The 24,901-nt window shown below is 37.7% G+C and overlaps 1 protein-coding gene across 2 annotated transcripts in view; it reads right to left on the minus strand.

Annotated features, from left to right (window-relative positions):
• Nucleotides 1-493: 493 nt before the first annotated feature.
• The window catches only part of EDEM3 (ER degradation enhancing alpha-mannosidase like protein 3), a 31,394-nt gene continuing 6,986 nt past the window's right edge, over nt 494-24,901 (minus strand). The window contains exons 4-21 of one of the 2 annotated variants that reach the window (XM_074877114.1): nt 22,400-22,439; nt 20,907-21,019; nt 20,062-20,215; nt 18,777-18,911; nt 17,554-17,659; nt 16,870-16,967; nt 15,407-15,532; nt 14,749-14,832; nt 13,152-13,235; nt 12,466-12,590; nt 11,811-11,976; nt 9,151-9,305; nt 8,216-8,369; nt 7,515-7,709; nt 6,586-6,751; nt 5,895-6,080; nt 4,979-5,026; nt 494-4,334 (exon numbers count right to left, since the gene is read on the minus strand). In XM_074877114.1, the coding sequence (XP_074733215.1) occupies nt 3,928-4,334; nt 4,979-5,026; nt 5,895-6,080; nt 6,586-6,751; nt 7,515-7,709; nt 8,216-8,369; nt 9,151-9,305; nt 11,811-11,976; nt 12,466-12,590; nt 13,152-13,235; nt 14,749-14,832; nt 15,407-15,532; nt 16,870-16,967; nt 17,554-17,659; nt 18,777-18,911; nt 20,062-20,215; nt 20,907-21,019; nt 22,400-22,439 (2,542 nt within the window). In that variant the 3' untranslated portion in view covers nt 494-3,927. The remainder of the gene's footprint in view (nt 4,335-4,978; nt 5,027-5,894; nt 6,081-6,585; nt 6,752-7,514; nt 7,710-8,215; nt 8,370-9,150; nt 9,306-11,810; nt 11,977-12,465; nt 12,591-13,151; nt 13,236-14,748; nt 14,833-15,406; nt 15,533-16,869; nt 16,968-17,553; nt 17,660-18,776; nt 18,912-20,061; nt 20,216-20,906; nt 21,020-22,399; nt 22,440-24,901) is intronic. The other variant, XM_074877115.1, reaches the window with a different exon arrangement.

Here is a 24,901-nt window from a genome sequence, read left to right on the forward strand (position 1 = left end):
ACTGGCAGCTCTCCAGCCACTCCTCCCCAAGCCTGTAGCGCTGCTGGGGGTTGTTGTGGCCCAAGTGCAGAACCCGGCATTTGGCCTTAGTGAAACTCCTCCAGTTGGCCTCAGCCCATCGCTCCAGCCTGTCCAGGTCTCTCTGCAGAGCCTCCCTACCCTCGAGCAGATCAACACTCCCACCCAACTTGGTGTCATCTGCAAACTTACTGAGGGTGCACTCGATCCCCTCGTCTAGATCATCAATAAAGATGTTAAACAGGAGTGGCCCCAAAACCGAGCCCTGGGGGACACCACTCGTGACCGGCCTCCAACTGGATTTAACTCCGTTCACCACAACTCTCTGGGCCCGGCCATACAGCCAGTTTTTTACCCAGCAAAGCATGCGATCAGCCAAGCCGTGAGCAGCCAGTTTCGCCAGGAGAATGCTGTGGGAAACAGTGTCAAAGGCCTTACTGAAGTCAAGGTAAATCAGTGGCAGTTTAGCACAGCGTGACCAGAATATTTACATTTTATTAAATCTTTACAATCAATTATAATCAAGTACACAATTATATACACGGATTATATACATTTTAGCCCAGACTTTTACATCACAGTACATAGTTGCCCTTAGAAATATTGTATACACTTACCACCAGACAGTAAAACCCAACAATAGTGTTACAGCACCTGTTATTAGACATCTTTCATAAGAAAATATACGGCTGTAAATTGGGCTGGCTAAAAAAAAAATAATCTTATAAAATCTGAACATACAATATTTCATTCACAGAATGGTTTTTTTCCCCTATGTTCTGACTGATGCCTTTTGCATAAGATGTCCCATTTTTAACTTCTCAACATACACTTATTCGTGCCTACCGCTACGCCTTCAGGTACGCTGGCAGAAGGAGAACCAAAGCTGGGCTCACTTTGAAACTTCATTAAGAAACAATAAATGTAAACAATTAAGAAGATTCCTCTAAGATCAAATGAGAAATTAATTGGCTGATCTGAATTACATGGCATGGAGTAAGTGCTAGTTCCAGCTGCAATTCCTGAATTCTTCAGTGTTCAATACCATACAAAGAAATGTACAATACTATACAAAGAAAGAGGTGATTACTGATTAATGTTGTACAAGCAATAGTCTACGTGGAGGGAGCAGACTTCTAAAAATCTGGGAAGAACACTTACTCCCCTCTCCAAAAGGTTTTGTTTTTTTGATGAATACATTCTTCTCGCTTTTTAAGATGACAGTGACAGAAAATTGAATTATTTCCAGAACGATACGAAAAGGTTAAACTAAAGCCTACTTCCTCATAGGGAAATACAAAGTGAAAATAACCTGAATAAAACTGCCCCCTCAATTTAGTCCTCTCTCCCCAAAGGTCAACCTTACCCAATTCAGTTCTGTAAACAAAGCTATGGCTCTCATGACGGTTTCAAAGGTAAAGTAGAACAAACCAAAATGAAACAAAAAACCAACCCAAAAGGAAGGAGGCAACAGTTATCTGAGGTAGGCCACCACCAAAATGATGCTTCAAATCCATATGGAGTTCTGGGATCATTCAAAATCCCTTAAACGGAGAGCTAACGTCTGCTGCTTTAGCAATAGATGTGGAAAAAGCAGTTAAATAAAAATGAGCTGGTGATGGCAAGGAAAGTTAATCTTTTAATAAAATTTTACATCTACACCTAAATTTTCTGCATGTAAAAAAAGAAAACCTTTAGTTGCTATATTGACAGTCTTAACATAATGACCAGAGGACCTCTATAGCTATAAAAATAATTCTATCTCCGCCAAGAGAGCTAACAAGGATGAAGATGTAGTCCGTGTCAAAGAGCATGGGAACAAAAATGCTCCTTTTGTGGCACTAAGCACTGACAGATCAAAGGAATTACCAGAGTGAAAACTTTTGATCTGCACCTGACGGTTTTGATCCTGCAGCTGACTGCACTTGGCCACGTCACTTGGAGCCCGGGCGCTACCGGGGGAGCGCAGCGTCCCTCGGGTGCGGGCTGGGGCTCCGAGTACCGAAGGACACTTAAAGGGCTCCCATGATCAAATGCCTTACATGAAGAAACTCACATAAAAAAAACAGAAACAAAAAAACCCTCAACTGAAAAACCCCAGCTGCTTCACGCCCTACTCATTCAGTCCAAACCTCCATACAGTTATTTGTGCAAAGGAATTATAACTACATTTAAAAGCTGATTTATTTAAAAGGACACTTATTCACTATTCCGCTACCGCTTCATTTCCTCCTTGAAATTCCCTCCTACTCTAGTGATTTGAAGTTATCATTCAGTTTATGGATAATATTCTGATTGACTGTCATGCTCTCAAAAGGTGCCTGTGCATTTTGATACTCTTGAAAGCAAGTGTCATTAAGTACACATGTATACAACATTTGCCTGGGATTTCTCCATTCACACTGTACAGGAGTATACATAAATAAATACAGTATGGCTGTACTAATTAACAGTTGCATATTCAGCACGCATAATTTCACCAGCTAAATGAAAGGTGCAATTCAGATTGGGGCTTTTATTTTTTTTTCCTTCTTTCCATTGCAAAGATGAACATAAACCTTCATTTTTAGACTGGTGCAGCATATAGGCAGTGTTAATTTACTCTTTAATATAAAACAATTCTTTGAACCACAATTCACTAAAAGCAGTTTATATAAATCAAGTTAATTCGTTTTTGGCAGTTTCTTTGGACACAGTCAAAACGTCTCTCGGTTGTTTAAACATCCCCATTTTTATTTAAATAATGTTTTTCGTAAGAGGGATAACAGATTAGGACTCACACTTACCTGTAACAAACTCCCCAAGCCCAGAGTAACATACCAGTCACCCTCGCAGCTCACACCACTACACTTCGAACTATGGACCCAACAGCCAAAATTGTTGCACTTCACTACTGGTACTGGCCTCACTGCCTGAAGTATCACACGTATAGAAGTTGCATATAAAAAGAATGGCAACAAAGTCAAGCTGTTAGAAGTCAAATTGTAGAAAAAGGAAGATTTTTTTGTGTTATAGCTGAACTAGTTCTGTTTAGTGTCCTTTCAGAGAATATTGCCAGTTTAAATTCTTTATCTTGGGGTAGAATGAGTTTTTCAACCTGGAAGGCCAAAAGAAATACCTGTAACTCAACATCCGCCTTGTCCACTTCATCTTAAGCTCGAGCATAACTTTCACAACACGGCACAAACCTGGTAGAGCCCAAGGCTGCCTTAGTTTCCCTGATGGAACCTGCTTACAAAGTACACGTTGCCTTTGGTTTATATAGTTTCTCTAGTCGAAAGCGGCGCAGAAGGGAACACTCGCGTGTCATCGTGGTCATTCTTCACGGTAACAGATGGAAGGAGTGATGAGCAACGCTACTATGCCTCAGTAGGATGTGTCAGAACAAAATCAAACTGCTTCTAGCCATGTCTTAAAGACACGACAACTGGAAACAATTTCACCTGCTGCTATCAATGAAGGCTTTCAACTCGGCAGAGATCAGAGGAACCACACCTTCGCTCCAACCAGAACGGTGGCTGACCTACTGCCTTCAAGTGCTCTCAGCGATAACCGTTACGTGGTGTGTTAACCCCACCGCATTCAACTTTTGCTTTCCAGAGACCAAGGGAGTGTGACCTCTCGGAGCCTGGAACGCAGAAGTCGGGCTCGTTCCCTGCGCGAGCCTCCCGGGTTACAGCACCGTGCGGTGGAGCCAGGCAAATGCTTCAATTGCACGTTCCCATTTTTAAACAGGAAAAAATTAAAACAATACAAAGAGCGCGTGCTGGATTTCTGTGGTAATTTCCAGGTGAAACCTGGTTGCTCATCACAATACTGAATGTGTTTTCTAGTTCTCAGATATCAGGGCCTCACTTCTACCCAAAGAGTTCTCCATTTGTTTACTAACAAATAAGTTATGATTACAAGTCATAGCTCATCCTTTTCCATCATTTCAAATGCTTCTATATCTTCATTCCAGTCTGCTAATATGGATTCCATAGGTTGGACTTTATTATCCCAGTTAACTTTGGAATTTGACTCTGTCTCAGTCTTTTGTTCCTGAGGCTGGTTATCCCCTTGCGTACACGCTGGCTCCGGAGCACTGGCCTCATCGGTTCCAGGGACACAGGAATCCTGATTTGAAATGGAAATGCTGTCACTGTCTGCGTGAGCAGGAGATAAAGAATCAGCGTCAGTAACATCAGAATTTTCTCCTTCTTCAGGCTCCTCACTGACCGCACCGACATCCTGAGATGCTGCAGTAGCTTCTTCTGAATTCTGTTTATGTGAATCGTTTTCAGATAATTTCTGGTCCATATTCTCCATTTCCAAGTCTTTGAGAGGGGAGAAAAGAAAAATGTTTTGAAAAAAACACTAGAAAAGCAGCATTTTATTATGTATTTCAGAAGCAAGGTCACTTCCCTTGGCCTTATTTCCTCAAGGACATGCAGACTTTCCATGGATATGAAAATTTAATTTTATTAAGGAACATATTTGACAGAGGGAAGGGAGGGAAGACATTTAAACACATTTTAAGCGGGGGCAAACAACATAGTGAAACTAGCATCACTTCCTCAAACTTCAGTAGTGAATTCTGTGTCAGTGCTAGTTACCATCCTTCAGTCTTAAGCAAATACCCACTGCGTGCACTGAACTTTAATACCAGATTTTAAATCACTCCCACATCCACCAGGATCCCACATCTAAGCAAGTGGGAGACGAACAGAGCTTTGTAAGGTTACTGAACTGTGAATTAGAGAGAGCCAAAGCTGAAGCCTCTATCAGCACATCCCCACACAAAGCAATTAACATACATATCTCAAGTACTGATTTAGCTTGTAACTTTACAATAGCTGTCCGATTTAACCATGCAGATCTCTTTGGAGTTTGATGTTTATAGCTAGTATAGAGGACACTAATATTTCAAGACTTCTAGAGAGTTTAACTGCATATGCCATTTTTAACACGGGATACTTACTGCTATCAATAATGTAGTTTGGAATCATTTTACCTTTAAAGATTGTTGCTGGGATTCCAAACGGAAGCACAAGGAGGAGGGAAGAAGCAGGTACGGATTACAAATCCTCAAATGCAGAGCCATCTTTTGTATTTAGTATTTTGTTAAAGCAGCTTAATCATAGTTATAAACAGGAGGAATTTGTAAGCAACTATAAAGAAACAACACTGCAGCTTTCAGCATATCACCTCTGCATATGTGCAGAAAATAAACACTGTCACTGGTTTACTAGAGATACTTGTTCTTACATACTCTGCTTGGACAAAGCAGTGCTATGAGGAAGGCTTACAAAAGGAAAACCTACAATTTTCTGCCATATGCAAACATAGTAATTGGGAATGTATTAGCTTGCAATTTTCCTGTATTATACAAGAAAAACCTGCAAAACATCAGAGGTCAGCAGCCTTATTTCTCATGATAACCACTTCTCCTTAGATAGGCAAAATAGTTGTAACAGTTGTCTCTTTCCTTTTGGGTACCAAAAATGTCACTGGGGAGCTTGATAAGAGAAAGGCATTTACAATGTAGGGCATTGAAAATACTTACACTATTCCTGATACTGCTTCAAAGCAGATTATGACAAAAGGGTTCAAAAGGAATCCAAAAGGCTGTATTTTCTCATTAGTCAAACTGACACTTAACTTACAAACAGCATTTCTGGATGTTAATGTTAACTTGAAGGGGGGGAAAGGATAATGACACATCCCAGATAATGGCTTTCTTATGAAAAAACTAATACCAACGTCAAACAGAAAACTAGAGCTACCAATTAACAAGTTTGCCCCTTTGGGTAGCAGTAGAAGTTACTATTGTACATTTCACGTTGTGCCAGGGCACAGATGGAAGCTGAATTTGTACAAATAACCACTAATCTTACCTCTGTCTTTTGCTTTATCAGAAAGGAGCACCTCCACAGCCTCATACTCCCGGATTGCATCCAGTATAATGTTTCCTTCCTTGTTGAAGAGGAAGAGCATGGGAATTGTGATATCATCCGTATTCTTTCCATCACCCGCCATTTGGAAGAGAGGAGCTGTGTCACTACTGCTTCCCTCGTTGTCATCTAGCCAGATGCACACAAAAGGAAAAGCAAGCAAACCTCCTGTTAGATAAACAGACTACCAGTCTCAACTTCAGCAGACTTTTTCAGCAGCTTTCTACTGCTCAGTCAGTTAAGAGGACACCAGGCAGAAAATAGCAAGTTGGTTGTAAAAAGCAAAAGCCAACTTGTGTACCTGTTGCCCTTAACATTTCTCATTTGCATCTCAAGTTTTCCTCAGCAGTTAGTAGACAGCACTGCTGCAAAACTTTGATCCTTAAAATAACAACTTTTAATTGGCGAAAACTGTGACAATCACCCATTCAATTTGTTTAGCTACACTTTCTGTGCAGAACTGGACAAAACCAAAACATTTCTTCATCTTCTGAAAGCACAATTTCTGTGTTGGAGTACTGTCATCTCAGAGAGTTTAACAGCTTCTTGTCAGCTCTCCAGTATCTTCAAATCTGTAAAATACAGGTTACATGTATACACACTGAAGATTTTAAGAACTTAAAATTTTATTTACCAATAACAATGCCTCCTATCGCTCCAGCTTTTTGAATGTTTCGTGCCTTTTCAGCAAACATACACTGGCCTCTTTGCATCAGAGCAATTTTCTCTTTCACTGCCTCAGGATTAGTGATCTCTGAGCATCCATTATATGGCTTAATGGTTGCAACAAATCCTCGTGTCTGTTTGGAAAAACAAAAACAAAAAGAGAGAGCATTATAGCACGAGGTTCAAGCTTGCAAAAGATCCCTAAGCATTTTCATTTCTTCAGTTATCTAACACATGTAGTGTTGTCTTCTGTTGGTGAAGGCAATCTTTACCTTGAAGTCGGATTTCTAAGAAGCAAAGAACAACCGAGTGAAAACCTAATTCTCATATTCAGTGTATTTTGTCTATACCTGTGAACAGTTGTCTCTGGAAAATTTTCTTCTGTGAACTGTTAGTCTGGAACTCCTCTTTGGGGCTGCATCTTGCCCAACTGAAGTCATCGGGTTTTCCTACTGCTTCCAATAGGGACCATTGCCTCTGTGATATTTTCTTCTTCCATCTAGATAGAGCCTTTTATAAAAGCTTGTGCAAGAACAGCCTACTCTAACTCTAAATGGGCTTCTGCAAAGTCATGGCTGACATGGCAGGAAAGCCTTCCTTAAATTAACATGTCTTAAGATACGCACTGCAGATTATATAAAGTTGTTTCAAAAAATCATACTGTGTATGCATTTTCAATCCTAAATGATGACTCGGGAGCAGAGCATGGGCCACAGACCGATAAGCCACTCATCTAAAAGACTGTCACTGCTGTGCCCTGTCATTTTAACCACTGTAATTAATTGATCACCCTCTAGCTGGCCACCCTGAAATAGTACCAGTACTGCAAAATTTAGGCTTATGCAATAAGGAAAGTAACAGAAAGCTAGGAAGAGATCACATACACATCTTACATACCCCTGCTTTGTGTTTGGATAAGTCCATCCCAAATTGTGCTGGTCCAGCAGTCAGGACCACCCTGCCAAAGAATGGATGGGAAACAATTTGAACAGCGCGAGGAGGTAGCTGTTGCTCTTTCTGTTGCTGACTGGAGAGTTCAATCATTTCCTGCATGAACCGTAAGCCATCTTCAGCATCAAGTGAACTTGCTGCCTGAGTAGTAAAGAAACAATAAACAGTTTCTTCTTAAATGTTTGAGAAACTTGGAAAAAAAAAATAATTGAAGTTATGTTTGCTTGGGCCACTGCTACAAAGATTTTAAAATACAGAACGGATGTTCACTGGCACTCATGGATCATTTCAAATAAGGAAGTTAACCTCTTAGTGCCTCCACCACCCAGAAGACTGAAAACATACAAACATATAGACCTCCTAAACAAATGGAAGTATCTCACATTGCAAGCTAGCATTTTCTGATAAGATGCTGTTAGCTACATCACTTTGACATGAACAGCCTCCATCTAATTTAATGAAAAATTAGTTAAAAGTGTTGCTGAGGCAAAATATTAACAAGCAGCCACCTGCTAAATATAGTTGCATATCCAGCTCATGTGCCTCCTTCCACAGTCTGGCTGTTCTTCCTGAACCTCTAAGTGTCAAATATCATTGCTAGTACTTTTTTACTGAAAGTTTTCCAAAAAAGTACTGTCAGGTCTTACTTGCACTGCATGCTGTACTAACTGCACTCTTCCATCTTTCAGATGGATCAAACTGACTCCCATCTTCTTCAGTATCTCCAAGTGTTCAGGATTACTGGCCATGAAATCTCTGGCTCTCAATGGTGGTTTTGGTCCACTTCCCAAACTTTCTTCTCTGCCAAAAGATATTAGACAGTAAAGCTTTAAAAAGAGATTATTCTTGAAATGTAACTCTCACGTTATTCCTACCACCACAAGATTAGAATTCTTTGGGATAATGTTGAGTACAAGCTTGATCACAAGAATGCAACTTTTCAGTCAAACTACCTTTCTTAAAGCTTGTCAATAGTATCAATACTTTTGTAGTGTGAAAAAGCACATGCAATGTTAATAACAAAACTACCGTATGCTCTCTCTCATTTCTAAATAGTCTGCATTATTGTAAGACTAAAACCAGTTTTCCTCATACAGTTGCTACTCAGCTTTACTCATGAAGTATAAATATCAGAGGTAGTCAGAAGGATAAACTTCCTCAGCTTTAACAGACTGTCCTATATTTTTCAAAATAGGTGAAGTTATGTACGCTAGCACGATTTATTTGCTTACTGCAAAGAAGAGTTGCAGAACTGTTCAAGAGACTACAGAAATGAATTTTACAACTCAGAGAGACATGCTTCCCGTAATACCTGGGCTATAATTCCCACGTGGATTAGGTGGCTCATTAAGCTCCTTTGGCTTTGAAAGACTTACTTCATTTCCAGCAGGAATTAGCAAGTCTTGCTGATGATGCCAGAGAAAACCTCACTGATTTTTCCCTTAACTAGGCTATCCATTCTAAAAGGACTACAAACTTAGCAGAGCAAGCTCCAATACACCTCGTATTTCTCCTCCCATGAATAACAAACAGAATTCCACTCACTCCTACACTAACAAAAGACAGAAAATATTCATCTTACGCTCTGGAAATACCCCTAGGACAGCTCTTATCCACCACATTTTTCAAAGGTTCACGAATACTCTGAGCAAACATAGGGTCATTTGGGAAAAGAATCTGGGTGTTTGGACAGGTCCAGTCAAAGTTGCTGTCATCCAGCTCTGTGTATTCCGTAGTCTAAAATGAAAGAAACAGATACTCTATTAAAAATGTAGGTTACATTTGTATACGAAGAAAATCAACAGATAGGCCTACCCTTAAGTAATCTGTGTACTCAGGGCATACAGCACCTGAATGCAATAAATGTCCTACAACCCCACAGATTCCAGGAATGAAGAATACATCACTCCTCTGTGCCACACGTTGCAATTGTAAAGGGTAACCAGTGCACTACAACCACTTTCTAGGGATAGATAAATATAACACCAGTTCTAATTTGTAACTCACCAAACTTCTATCCACAGTTACTAGAAATTTTTTGCAGAAGTGGCTAATCCTCACTGGCAAACAGCACTTCTCAAGCCTGCTCATGACATAGCTAGTGCCCCTGTACTTTTACGTGCCAGAGAACTAAAGGAAGATGATGCTGAAATTGTACTTTATGCTGAGTGGGCCAGCTGCAGGCCTTAGGTCATTCTTGCTTCGTACTAATAAGAATGTCACATCTTTTCATACAAACAAAAGATTCTCCTCCTCAGGAGCCACACAGACCCAGAAGTCTGAACGGGCAAGGATGAATCTATATGTAATTCAAACAATCTCTATTTTCAGAAAAGATGACAGAGTTCACAGCTGCACAAATCGCTGTTTCCTAACGTGAAACCATGTGGAACATGTACAGTGATTTGGAGCCATATTTAGCCTGTCCTTAGTTTTGCAAGTAACTGGTTGGGTAACTGGCAAGTTAATTTTCTCACCTATAAAAATTAATGTAGTATTTATCTACTTGCAAAAAACCCCCAAACCTGTTTGCAACATATTAGCTAATTAAAAATCAAGCATTTAAAGGGTCACTTAAAAAAAAAAGACCTAAAAGGCTATTAGTTTACTGGAATAAACACTTTAAAGTACCTATGTTCTTAGTGTGACAAATAGTAGTCATATCACTTCAGAAAGTCTTGCAAGCACTATTGCAAGCATCAGCGTAGTAAGACATGACCTTTCCTGTTTATGAGAATAAATACAAACAGGATGTTGGGTTCATACCACCAACTATCTCAGACATTTTGGCTTAACAGTACTGTATTTATATTAAAAATAATTTATACATTCCATTTTTCTCATCAATTTTTTTCTCATCAGATAAATTCCATAAAAGATTAACACACTCATCTTCACAGCCTTTTAGCCATTTAATGCACTTCATTGACACCATTTTCAATGGATCTTTCTTACTCGTACTATGCATGTTAGCAGCTTTGACTTAAATAGCTTAAGAAAACTGCATTTGAACAATTTATTTGATCTCCTTTATTGGCCTTTTATTAACATTTGTGGTTCTCAAGAGAACTACATATGTTAGGCCACCATTTCACACAGCATCAGCTGTGGGAATCCCGTCTCAAAAGTATCACCTTGTCATGTTGGGAACGAAAGTTATATAAAATGCTCCTTCAGACCTTCAGAGAACTTCTTGCGTAGTTTAAAAAACAGACTTGGTTTCCAAAACTCAAAGACAAAAGACGATAAATGTCAAGGAAAGAACATTTTAGGGAGGGTGCAGGATCGCCACCATCAAGAAACATGAAAAACCAACCCAATGACCCATTAAATGTCTTACCAATGTCAGACATTAAGAGCAAGTTATTAAAAATTTTTCACTATCTAATGTCCATAAAACAGAGTGCTTTCTACTCAATTATAAGATTTCTCCAGGACACAGAACATGAGCATTTTCCTCTAATTTTTTACATTATTGTAAAAAACTCATAGTAAAGGGTAAAAATAGAGGTGTACTAACATAAGGGAATGCATGTCCCTGATACCCCAGACACCTCTCTCTTTCCACTTTCTCATGCATTTCTTTTGCTTGCCAGTAGTATTATTACCTTAAAGATAAATTATGTCACCTTACTGAGCACAAAACCAAACAAAAGACGAGTATTGATGATGCTTCACAGCACAGTTGTATTACTACAGGTTATTTTGGAAGGTTAAGTAATTTATAAACCCATAAATGTTCTCACATTTAAACAATAGATGCCTATTGCATGGGCTAAAACAATTAAATACCCCAAAATCTATAGCTGTATCTTGTCAAACTAACTTTGCAGCAGTCTCAAAAAACCTTTCAAAATTTGCCAAGGGTTCACATAGTAAAATAAACAACAAAGCCTTAGGTGTGTTGTTGTGTATGTTTTAGAAAAAATAATAGAGAGTAAAGATGAAGATTAAAATATCATTATACAGAGATGGGGAATGATTTTCTTTTTCAATATTGCTAACATTCCACAGCTTTTTTCTCAAGATTCAATGGTGCAGAATCCAGTCATGGAAACATTATTCATACTCATGTGACTGGCACTGTTAATATGATGAAATAGTTCATATTAAACGAAGAGTTAAAACAGGTGTACTTCTCCAAACTATGATTTTTTCTGATTTTTCTTCCATTTTCTCTCATTAAAAAAAACCTGCTTCGAAGTACCACTAAAACTGATTTAGAATTGAGCTGTTACTTACCGTATTTTTTTTAGAGATGGTTTGATTTGTAGTAGAAAGCCAAAGTGGTAATAGATGAGCTTCTGTAGTGAAGATATAATCTTCAATGTCAAAAATCATGTCTTCCTTATCAGCAAACAGCAGGTAAAGATATTTAAACATCTCAGCCAGAAAGAAAGAGTCCATTCTATGGAAAAAAAATGGATGTCCTTTAGGAAGATCCCCTTTTTTCTAAAGCATCAGTAAAACAAATACTCATATTGCTCCATCTCTGAAGACTTCGTGATTATTATTGCTGAACTTAATTCCATTAGCATTCCTTCCACTTGGAAGAAATGATGTTTGGAGGGAAATGATTCAGCATGTTCAGCACAAAACAGCATTATAGAAAAAACAAACTTCTTTACAAATGTCTAGATTAGAAGCGTATTTTGTTTGAAAGTAATTAATCTATTGCTCTGAGACAAGTGAAACATTATCAAACTAAAAATATTCTAATGTAACAAACTATAAAACTATTGAAATAGTTTATACACTATGATAAATGGGTAATTTAAGACTTGGTTATCAAACTGAAGACAAACAGCTACTCAAAAGTCAATTCTATTATATAAACAGGGTAATTATATTTTTTTCTATAATCCTTTTATAAAAAAATAATTGCAAAAACTTCTACCTGTCTTCATGACTTCCTGTACGAACATCCTTCATTGCAGCAAACCCACAAGGTACTCTTGCATACTTGTTCAAGTTTTCAATTAGTGTTTTTCCTACTTCTAGATAGTAAGGGTCCCCAGTAGCCTATAAAAGAAAAACAAACAAAACCCAAACACAAACATATAGGTGCACTCAGACTTAGCTGTGCAGTTAGCTTTTCCTAACGCTAATTTATTGATTCCATACCTTCTCAGACACCAGTAAAGTCTATTTCATTAATAGTGCTAAACAGTCACAAGAGAGGCTTCTGAGATACTACTGCATTAGCTTTTACAGATATGCAGATAAGCACATGGAAGTACAGGAACACAAGACATTCAGGCACTGCTCTTCTCTCAAGGTACAAATGGCTTTTGCTCTTCTTAGTCTCTAAGATCTCTTTAAGAAAGATCAGCAACACCTAAATATCTTTAGAAAATATGGGCCTTTGTCACTTAACAGTTTTCTAATTCTAGCCATATAAACCAAAATTCCTGTAACAATTTTTGATAACCAATAATTTAATCTTGTTTACATACAGAACTGGCTCCAGTAGACAAAATAAGCTGCAGATAGGCTACTCATTCTAGATTGGAATAAAACACCAATAAAATCCTAGATGCTAGACAAAGTGATCAACAGTCAGAGGAACAGAAGCCATCTTACCTTATACAAGAAGTAAGTGCTCTCAGCAAATTCAGGCCTTAAAGGATGCTGAGCCCAGTGAACTCTAAAGTCTGTTGTGAATGCCTGAGGAAGAAAAAGAACAAAAATAAACGCAAGAATGAAAACCAAATGCAGGTTTATTTGGAATCCTACCTTAACTGTATTACAACAGGTAAAATACACAACAGTGGAGGACTGAAGGCCCACCATCAGTCCCAGGAGGCTACAAGACCCTCTGTCCAGTTAGTACATTTGAGGCCAAAACCTAAGCGAGTGCTCTAGCCCACTTTGTTGAGTGAGATTTAAGCTTGCGTTGGTGCAGGAGTGGGGACACCACCCAGCCTCTTGACACGTGTCCAGCAAGTGGAGTTCTGGCACGAGGTGCCAGATGAGAACGTGTGCTCCAGAGCCAGGAGGCAGCACGCAGCCTCCAATCACCCCATCAGCACAAGCACACAACTGCTGCTGCCGTCCAACCCAAGCAGCCCGCTGAAGGGCCACTACAGAGAGACCACCTGAGCTTTGACAAATACCACTTCTGCAAACATACCTACCACCTGACACTTCCAGTGCATTAAGCTCTCATGTCAGACTGACAGATGGTAAGCAGCTGTTTCTAACATAAGAAATACCACAGACTAGAAGTCAGTTATCTAAAAATTTCCTAGTCTGTGTAGTCACTCTTAATATGCACTGGCAAAAGCCACTTCTGTGATGGCTTACATTCACTGCTAGCTCACATTAGGGTTTAAACTAAGTCTTTGCTAAAGGAGATTGCCTATTGGCATAAACACAGCTAACTGATCTTTCAAAGTTTCCTTCATAAGTACAAAGCACCAAAAAACAACCTAAAAAAACCCTAAGGAGCCAAACCATACCATTTTAAAAGTTTAGTGCTTAGAGAGCATTCTTTGGCCTCAATATCCTTATTAGGTGAACGCAACGTTAATTAAAATGTTCTCTAACAGAAATAAGCTTACACCAGGGGAAAGTCAAAATGAAAACTGGAGTCAGAAGCTCTCTCATATATTCTGGGTCATCCCAGAATAAAGACACACACTTCAGCAGGTAAACAAGCTTTTCTGTGCAGAATTAACTTGCTCAAAAGACTGCACTTGCAATACCTACAGGTAAGTTTGTGTACCTACTTTCAAGGGCATTATGCAAAATTTCAGAACATTCTCTCAGAACAATTCAGTCTTTAGTTTCCCCCCTTTGGGTTAATACAGATGACTGCAATCTTTAGCATTAATGCTATTATATTACTAAGAAGCAACTACTACATGTGCTTATACAAGTTTTGCATTCTGAAATGAGTCAAAGTCAATTTTGAAAGGCTGAAATATAAAGCCTAAGCAATTTTTAATAGCAGCAGCTTCCTATTATTGTGTTAATTACAGCATAACTGAAGGAAAAATGTTTCGTATCCAAAACACAGTTGTCATACGTGCAGAACTGTGAATCACATAAGAATGCTGTGGAAATGAGCCTTTGGTTTTAATAACACATATACCTACTATTTTTTTCAAATAGATATCCGAGACTGCTTAAATTGAGGTAAGAATCACTTTACATGATCAAAAATTTACTACCTTACCTCTGGAAGAAAGTTATGCTTTTTTATAACTTGATACAGCATCTCATGAGTTTCAATAGCTGGTCTAATATCACCCTTCAACACCTAAAATTGAACAATAAAATTAACAATAATTCACCACGCATAGGAATAATATTCAAAGTTAGGGACACTTACTGTGTTCATGCAAAGCTACAGACCAAGTTCTATATTTTCAGCAGATGTATACTGTAAATATTATCCCCTTTCAGTGCAAGCCATAGATATTCCACAAGAGATTTTCAAGCAAAATCAGTGAGCTCATTAAGACTACTGCCTACGTAGAAAAAGGATATCTCTCATTTACAGAGAACTGTGGTGGTTTGTCTTAAAGATATAAATGACACAGAAACTAGAAAATTGGTCACTCGACTACTACAAAGGCAGCTTAATCTGAGTGTTTTCATGACTAGGAGTGAAGGAAGCAAGTCACACAGACATACTTTTCTTGATACTCAACACGGGCAGAAATGCACGTTAACTTGCATCATAGCAGTGAAGTGACAGGAGTGAGTACAGAAATCCGCATTCAGTATTTCTGAACATCAAATTACTAAGCTTGACTTGTCAACTATATATCCAGTCTACTTAATCGTTTCCTTGTTATTAAAATCTTCTGCACGTGGGTTTTAAACCTTACCTGCAATCCAGGGAAGAAAGCTAGCAAAGAATCCATCCAGGTCCTAGCATTTAGCATTGGTTTATGAATATGAACATCAAGAAGAAGAGGTGGTTGGCTAATGTATCTCATTATGGCATCGTAGTGCTGACAAACATCAGAAAAATCATGAGTTTATAGTATCAATACAAAACAGATAGTAATCACTAGACTATGGCATTTTATTTCAATGGAAGATCCAGTACTACACTCCCAATCATTATTACATTTGGCAATGCCCAGTAGGTTCCAGCTTTGCAAACTAAAAAGCAGCATAGTAAATACTGAAAAGCTCCACAGGATTACACATGCAATACACACTACATTTTCCAAGTAATACACATACAGAAAAGTATATTCAGCAGCCATGTGACAAACAAGTATCACAGCTAAGGCACATTTGTTTTGACCGAATCTTTAAGCACACCTTTTTAAACAAAGCTGAAATCGCTTTCTCTGAACAAGAGAATTCAAAGCTAACACATCTGAGGAGGAAAAGGGGAAAAGGAGGTATAAAAAAACCCAACAAAGCAGCTGGACTTGATGGCTCAGAAGAACTTTAAAACCCACTAGCTCACTTGTCAACTTGCTGACTTCCAATCCTATACTTCCCAAGATAAATGCCTTTCTTGTTTTCTGAATAACAGAAGGTACAATCATGAGCACATGAACCAAACTGATAGGGAACAGTTAATAGACATAATTGAGGCAAAATATAATACTGATGGCTGCAGGTTAGGAATATGAAATAATCATTACACTTAAAGTGTAATGCAACGGGCCTTTAGCTACTGATTTATTCCAATTTTAATATTGCTTATGATACAAAATCATGCTACATGATATAAAATCATTTTATGACATAAAATGTTTTTATTGGATATTGCTATTTTCAAAAGAAGGAATATTTTTATAAAGAATAATGATGCTGACAAAGTTGCTTAGTTATGAATTTAGTAATCTAAGTGTGGTTTTCAGCTTGTAAGTATACTTAAATGTATACTGGGCCTTAGGATCTGCAGTGCAATGCAATGCAATATCCAGAGTTTGATTTTTCAGATCTTTCTGGTTGCTCCAGGACAGAAATAAATTGTACCACAGCTTGTGACACGAGGCCCTTACATTACAGAAAAGTTTGCAGTATTACACTCTCCAAGGTGATCTTGAAATACAGCTTGTCCTGTACTGGAAACATGGAAAAAGGTCTAATTTTGAGAAGATTTCGGTTTTGATTGGATGGGGTTAAAACAGCTGCTCAGGTGGCAGTTCACCCAAGATTAGCAAAAACTCACAGCAAAAAGAGCTGGCACTAAACACATCAGAAGTCACAGAAACTCTGCTAAAGATCTCTTCATAGGCTTCTCAGGCTAACAGCTGACTGACAATACAATTAGTCTTAAATTTGTCTTACAGAAGGCACAAACCTGAGCAAGGTGTTAACTTACCGTGTTAAATCTTTCCAGGAAACTGTCATCTCCCAGCAAGACATAGGCTTTTAATAAATATTCATAATATGAATCTATTCCTGCTCCAACTCCACTATCTAGATAGAGCAGAAAATGAAAAGGTGATTTTACTTTAAGTAGCTATATGGATATTTTCCCTTGGTTTCAGTTTGCTTTTGAAGGCTGTTTCAGTAAAAGGAAAAGCCTCCTAGCACTAGAATTAAGGCACAGATGAATGCAGAGACACAATACTGTGTCTATGCTAAAGGCTTTGCAATATCAGTGCACATAATAATATGAACAGACGTGCATTGAAGAGTCTTCTCATATGAAAGTATTTCTACTGGCTGCCATAAACCACCAGAGTCCTATTTATATTTTTCCTATGTATTTATAGCAGAATCTCTGAAAGTTTATCCCAAGACATTCCCCTCCCAGTATTAAAGTGAATCAGAGAACACTAACTTTACAAAGAATAAAACTAATTTCTCCACTAAAACACGCTTTCAGAGCAAAGCCAGGCTTTGTTGTAGCAGGTTTCTCCAGCACTGAAATTATGTAACTCCACTTGCCTATCCCATTAATGTTTTTAAATAGTCTAGATAAGTGTGGTGTGTGTCAAGATTTTTTTTTCTTGCCCCAAACCACTTGTGGTCACTGATTCCCAGTCAGAATACCACACACCTTTGCGGACCCAGTCTCCAGTATGAATATTAATAGTAACGCCCACTAAATTGCTGCTGCGCTGTCTCTTTTCCCAAATAAAATCAAGCGCTTTCCGTGCATATTCCTGCAACAACAAAAAATGCTCGTTAAAGGAAATTAGAGAAACACAGATACTGTTATTCTTTTGTCCACTGAAATTAAGATGCTAGGAAGTAATAAGATGTTTCATATCTAACAATTATAAAACCCAGTATTACATACACTTAACTAGTACGGGCTGCGATTAGAAAGAATGGTGCTTGACTACACAACTATTTGCCAATACACAGTATGGTCTCAGGCAAGCCAAACGTCCTGCCTGGGTTTCCTACTCTAAAACTGTGCATACAGATGGGATAGTGCAACCTAATTAAAATATTTCAAGAAAAATATCATCCTTAGAATCAAAATTGCTGTGCCTTTTCAGACATCTCAAGGTGGATCAGCAACCTCTGTTCATTAGTATACATTCTTTACATACACAAAATTCACTTGAAGGTAACAAGCTACCCAACAAAAATGGCTTTAAATCACCAAACACATGCATGGGATTTTAGGGGGCAAGTTTACCAAAACACACAACACAGCCCCAGTTATGTTGCCACTGGGTTCCATGACAAAGTAAAACACCAGGCTCATAATGAAAGATTGTAAAGAATTCTAATGTGAAAAAGAGCTTGCCTTTTTTTTTTTAAAAAAAAAAAAAAAAATCAAAGAAACTATACCTGCAAGCATTTTCATTTAGCTTTCTGCTGACAATATACCCTTAAGTAGGTCTTGCACATGTTCAGTGGGACTATACGAGTGTGGAAGTTTTTTTATATATATTTTTCTTTAAATCTGCATTTTAAGGACCAAGTATCTCACTTTTCTTCTTACTAGTCCTGATTCCTCTACCCAGAAACTATGAAAGCATCATTCTTTAGTCACTCTTCAGTATATTTATCCTGTTTACTTCTATATTACTGTAACTATTTTCAAACAAAATTATTTCCTGGTTGGTTTTTTTTTTTTAATCAAATTTATACTTAGAAAAAAACCCACAAACACAACAAATCTGAACACATGCAAACTTTTTGTGCAGAACAGCTAAGATATCCACCCATTTCATGAAGTCAAAATTGTTTTTCCAGAATTACAGAAATGGAACAGAACACTAATGAACACCTAATCCAAAAAATAAGATATCATGGAAAGCAAACCTCAAATATAGATGTTCCTGTGAATCGGCTTAAAGCTGCAAACTCAAGGATCAAGGTACCTGCACAAGCTGTACAGGTATCAGTTTCTGTTCCTGTTCGTGCTTCTGGATGTCTTACACCAAATTTTAAGTTAACCTAGAGAAAAGTAGAAATTATCATCTTTATTTTTACTAGCTGAAAGAATTTACACTCCTGTGATAGGTCTGTAGAGCAACTATCTAATCTACGCTTTTTCTAAAGGCAAGAAAAAAAGATCACACAGCCCCTTCAGTTTTGCTCTGCTTTGCCTCATTCTGTCAACTCAAACACGCACACAAAGTTATCCAGAAGTACCCAAAATACTCAACCCTCCAAAACAAGGACTGCCCCAAATACCTGTTGTCTGGTTCACTGTACATTTGAATAAAAGAATACCACCCTGAAAATCTAATTCTAGCAATTTATTTACCAGCAAACCAGGAACTCAGAACATCACAAGTGCTCATGGAAATTAAGCTTTGTAAATATCTCATTACTCCTGGCTCCAGAGAATACCTGCTAGATGGACCCACTTTTGTTGTGGCCACAACAAATCTCTGCGTTCTGATGAGGGCCCTCTCAGCAGAAGATCTATAAAACCCTGAACATTCTGAATTAGACATTTTCACTAGAAAAATGTTGATTTCCTGAGCCTAAATCTTTAATTTATTGGTAAGTTTCCAATCAAAGCCATGTCTCATGAACTCAATTGAGGATATGCACGGGAAGTAGTTTTCTGTCACTCAAAGAATATGTACCATGCTTTGTTTAAATATGATGAAAGTTTTCACATTAAGTGAGTATTTTTAGATTACAGCTCCCCTTGCCCTTTAAAAATGTGGACGTTGACCATGAGGATTAATCAGTATTGTGCTAAATTCACAAGCAAGTGCTTGCAAGTTGCTCTTTCACTGTCTTAGTGAGAGATATGTACCAAAACAAAAATTACTCTCCTCAGCTACTTGGTGGTGCCTATAGTAACAGGGAGCAAGAAATCAGTAGGCAGTGATTAGTTAAGATTTCTGCTGTTACTATTTACCCACAACAATGTAGATTAGAATTTTCTGAGCTGGAAGGGATTCAGAGAGCCTAAAACTGTACTTTAAAATACTAGGTGGTATGTATTATAAATAAGCACTTTATCAGCTTTTGATTTTTCTCTACACTTAATAAATATACAAGAGATTTTAGAAACAGAGTTAAAAACAAAACATCAAAAATGTTGCTTACAGAAGTAATCCGGAATTGCAGAAACCAGAGAACTTACTCTTGGATAAGGGAGACCACTAGTGGTGTTAAAAGCAGGTAAAAGTTTGTAGCCTAGTTCCTTTGCCATGTGCAGAAGTTCACCATTGTACCACTGCATATATTCACCTTTTTCTTTCAGCATAATTGCCACTGAATGCCCACCTAGAAGACCTCTAAACACAAGAAAAAATATCCACATCTCAAAAGGTATATTCATCTGAACAGCAATGCAAAAATTTCTGTAACTTAGATGACTATGTACGTAACTGTGCTATATTCACACAGCCCTAATTTTCAGAAACGCTGAGCAGAAGCAACTCCTAATTAAAATCAAAGTTAGCTGCCAGTATTTTGGAAGCAATTCTTACTGTTTAGGACTCAATCCTAAACTGTAATCATTAATTCATCAATATAAAACTGCATATAATAGGTTAAAACTATCCTACTCTGATCCTGCGTTGAGCATCAAGTTGGACTAGAGACCTCCAGAAGTCCCTTCTAAACTGAAATAATCTATTATACTAAGTATCAAAATGTTCTCTGTTAAATCAAGTATTGAACAGTGTAATTTCTAAGAGTGTTTCCATTCAGAAAAGCACTGCTACCTCATCAGCATGCACAATTTTTTAAAATCAAAAGTGCTATTCCTGCAGCAGTTAGATGGGGCTCAACTTGATTCAGCACCGCTGCATGGACTCCTGCCTAGCATTCTAAAACCTTTCTGGGGGCAGGTGGTGAGCTATGCTAACTGACACTGGCACAACTGTTTTAAATGAGGTGAAACAGCACAGAAAGGTATGCCTTAAGGACATCTAGCTAAAACCCCACATTTTTAAGAGTTTTTAAAACATAAAAGTTACTCACCCAAGGACTCTTATGTTGGTTTCAAAGACAGATACAACTATGTCGTTATCTAAATTAACGTCCTTTATTACTTTTTTTACAGCCTCTTCAAACTCTTTGGTTTTATTTAACACCTGGAATACAAATGTAACCAGGTGTTTAGGTTAGCTAATAGACACGGTCATGTGTAGAACAAGTACAATGAATTAAAGAAAGCATTTAACATGCCTTAGATTGATATTCTAAGCCTGCAGGGGCATACTCTGATACAGTGCAAACTGACATTAGTGTTATTGTTTTTCTCATGAGATACATGAAAGAATAAAAGCTGTACACAAAGAATAAAGTCACTGAGAATGTAGCTAAGCTGTTACCCAGGGATCTGTTTGTTCCTTCCCCTACTCGCACACCATGACTGTAGTGCACCAGGACTCAGCAGGCTGCAGGCTGTGCTGGCAGAGGGGGCAAGGACTGGCCTCTCCTATCCACCGACTAAGGTGCCACAGCCTAAGTTCAGTGAATCCTCCTAGCAGTCTTCCTCCTCCCAACAGCTTTTTCCTTGTGCCTGAACAACAGCTCAGGCGTTTCCTACAGATTCGCTTTCACACTGACTTTCTTTTAGTTCAATTGATCTTTGTGACTTATCCAATTTATTACCGTAAGTGCCTTTAAATTCCACAAGTATTAATCCTGCTCTAAGACAAGAAAACAATAAATAAACCACAATAATCCATTTGAGGGTCTGGTAGAGACTGGGAGTTCCAGACTCCACATTTTCAACATTTGTGGTCCCAATTCAAAAGAGCCAAGGGTCATCTCACAGCACATCATAAAAAGGGAACAGCTGTCAGAGAAAAAGCATTATATAATTCACACTCCAAATCAGTACAGTAAGGATTTTCAAAACTTTAAATTTACTTGTAGATGGGAATGGCCCAAAATTCCTGATTTCTGAACTCTAACTTAGAATGACAATATATGTCAAAGGGATTGAAATCTAACAAAAAGTAGTCTACTAATTACTGGAATCTTTTAATAAGAAATGGAACATAAGAAATTTGGCAACATTTCCTGGCAAACATGTCCAGGGTTACATTTTTTAATGTATATTTAAGTGCACGCAAATTCATTCATGAAACATGTATGTACAATTTAAAAACATAAATAATTCAGTAGGTATTAAGAGGTGTTCACCTATAAGTCAGCATGTTGGTTTAGACTCACATACTTTTTTGTTAAGTTAAAGCCTAAGAAAAGCAAGGTAAGAAAGTATCAATGAAGTGTGAAGGAACTGTTCTAGTTTTCTTTTTGCAACAAACTCTGAACACCACCATTGCAGCAGCTGGAAGTTCTTACACGCAATAGCCCCTTCAAACAGACAGTCAGAAATCAAAGGAGAAGAAAAATTAGTATTTTTTTATGTATAATTTAACAGAATAGAAATCTAAAAATAAGCCTGAGAATCAGAAGGCAATCTTTTTTTTAATCAAAGTTCATCAATAGATTAAACTTACCACAAGAGTGTCCAAGGTATCAATCAAGGTCAATGAAAACCTATGAAACAAAATTTAAAACAGATTTACTATAGACCTGTATGTGTAGAAATCAAAATCATTCTTACTAGTAACCAATACCATGGAAGAAACTAAATTCTCACAGTCCACTAGCTGCTAAAAAATTAGTTGTACACAACATGTTTAATATCAAAACACCCTACTAAGTTTCTTCCCTTTGTTAGGGACCAGAATAGGAGCTGACCGAAACAAGCTATGATTATAAAGATACCTCTACTTACTGCAAAGCTTTCAAACTTCTTGTAAGCAAATTAAATTTTTATTTGTAGTCTCCAGTCAAATCTACTAAGAAACCCAGTAGAATGGTTCAAAGTTTTTCCAACCTTTTTCCTTTCTTTTTCAAGAAATGAAGAATGTTGACTTAAGTGTAATAATAAAAAGACTTAGGAAGATCAAAAAATCATTCCAAGCTACATTTCTACCAGAAACTGTTCCAATTACCTACTTCAGAAAAAGCTGAAATTTGTTGCAGTCAGTGTTAAAATTAGTGATGAAAGACTAAAGAAAATGCTGTTATTTTGTTATGAAACTTCTATGTGGGATATAATGGAACAGGAAAAGGTACAATAAAGGGCAGTAAGGGGCGGGGGGTGAAGGTACATAGCACCTTCTGTGCTAGGAACAAGTGCACAGACTAGCACTCTTCAGCCTGCAAGAGCTTAAATGTCATTATACAAAGACTTTAAAATTGCACATGGCACGAAGAAAGTGAATGACAATCTGCTATTCACTGTTTCTCACAGTAAGTTTCACCTGGAGCCATCCAGCACTAGCCAGCAGCAGGCTTAAAATAACTACTTATTCCATAAAAAGAGAACATCAAGTCAGATTCATAGTGTTTGAAACAGGAATATCACAATGAGGCTTGTCCTGTTCATGTATTCTTCTCTAGGCCTGCTCTAGTACATACCAAGCTGAGTGGACCTTTAGCCTAACCCAATAAAATTGCTCTTATGTTAGGAAACACACACCATGCAGAAAATAGAATTTACAGAACATGAAAACTTTGGAAACAGTTACAACTGCCTACTGAAGAACAAGTATGGAGCATTTAAGCAAGTGCCCAATGTTTGAGACCCTGTAGGCAACATGTGCATGAAGCGTAATCAAAATTCTAATTAAGTGGTCATATATTATAAGATAAGTGCAATTTTTGAATGTTGTTCTACAAGAGAAAGAGATTAACTAGTGGTTATGCACAACTGCATAACAAAGACACAACTTTTTCCATACAAAAGAGGGGGAGATTATGCACTGCGGAGCTATAGAGAAGGCTGGTGTGCAGGTATACTCCCTAGTCCTCCAGGGAAACACAACTGACCTAGCTGTCTCACCCTGTCATTTAGTGATTGCAAAGGCCTGTAGAGAACATGACTGATGAGCCAGCTGGCAAGAAAAAGCATTATATAACAACTCTGATAAATAATAATATAGCTAATTATTAGAAACTGAAAAAAGCATGTATACAAAAAAAAAATAAACTATTCAACGCACTTAAGGGGCTGAAAGGTATTTTTACTCAAATGATAGTATGTTACTATGTAACAAAAGGTCATTAAAAACATGCATGACCAGAATCAAAAATACATTTTCTCGACACTTCTTTCTCATCAGTCGTATCCCTCAATACCCCCAACGCAGCAGGTTTATATAGGAATCTCTAGACTAAAGAATTTTGTACATAACCAAAACTAACCAGAACGTCACGCTCAATATCAGAGAGTGAATTAGAAGAGGTATTTAAGACAAAGACTTCAGCTCTGATTAACACTATTCTGCTTAGGGACACTAAGCAGTGATACCAATTAAAAAAAGCATCAGCTATTCGTTACTAAATATTTGCTCTATAAACTGCACACATACAGACAAGAAAGGCATCAATTACAAGCACATTTAGAGTAAGTCAACTTTGTCTTTGATTGTTCAGTTTAACATGGAGAAAAACAGTCCTTAAATCTACATTCTGATGGCCAAAGGATCAGTACTTCGTATTATAAGCTATCTTGAAGAAAAAATATGAAGAATTTTCATGTGAAGTAATGTTTTATACTTTGGCAAAGGCCTCAGGCTACCACACACATGATAATCATTTGACTAATTATGTTTTGAGAGAGCTTTCTACTAAAAAAAAAAAGCATTTTAAATATCACTTATAAGGCCAGCATAATGGATAACAGTTTACTGTTCTGTGCAGCTGACAATTAACCCTTATAACCTCAGTTGAGCAGTGAAGTTCACTAATACCATAAATGTCAGCTTACATTTGGAAAAATACTTGGGAGAATGATTAAAAAAATATGCATTTGGATCTCATTCACTGGTCAATTCTCTTTTTCTGATTAAGGTACAACTTCACATCAGTTAACATCACGGGAGGAAATAATAAAAGTATTTCTTACAAACGCAAGTTTCTGGACCTGTCAACTGAACAAGATTTATGGG

The sequence above is a fragment of the Strix uralensis genome, chromosome 8 (genome assembly GCF_047716275.1).
Source record: "Strix uralensis isolate ZFMK-TIS-50842 chromosome 8, bStrUra1, whole genome shotgun sequence".
In the NCBI taxonomy this organism is placed as follows: Eukaryota; Metazoa; Chordata; class Aves; order Strigiformes; family Strigidae; genus Strix; species Strix uralensis.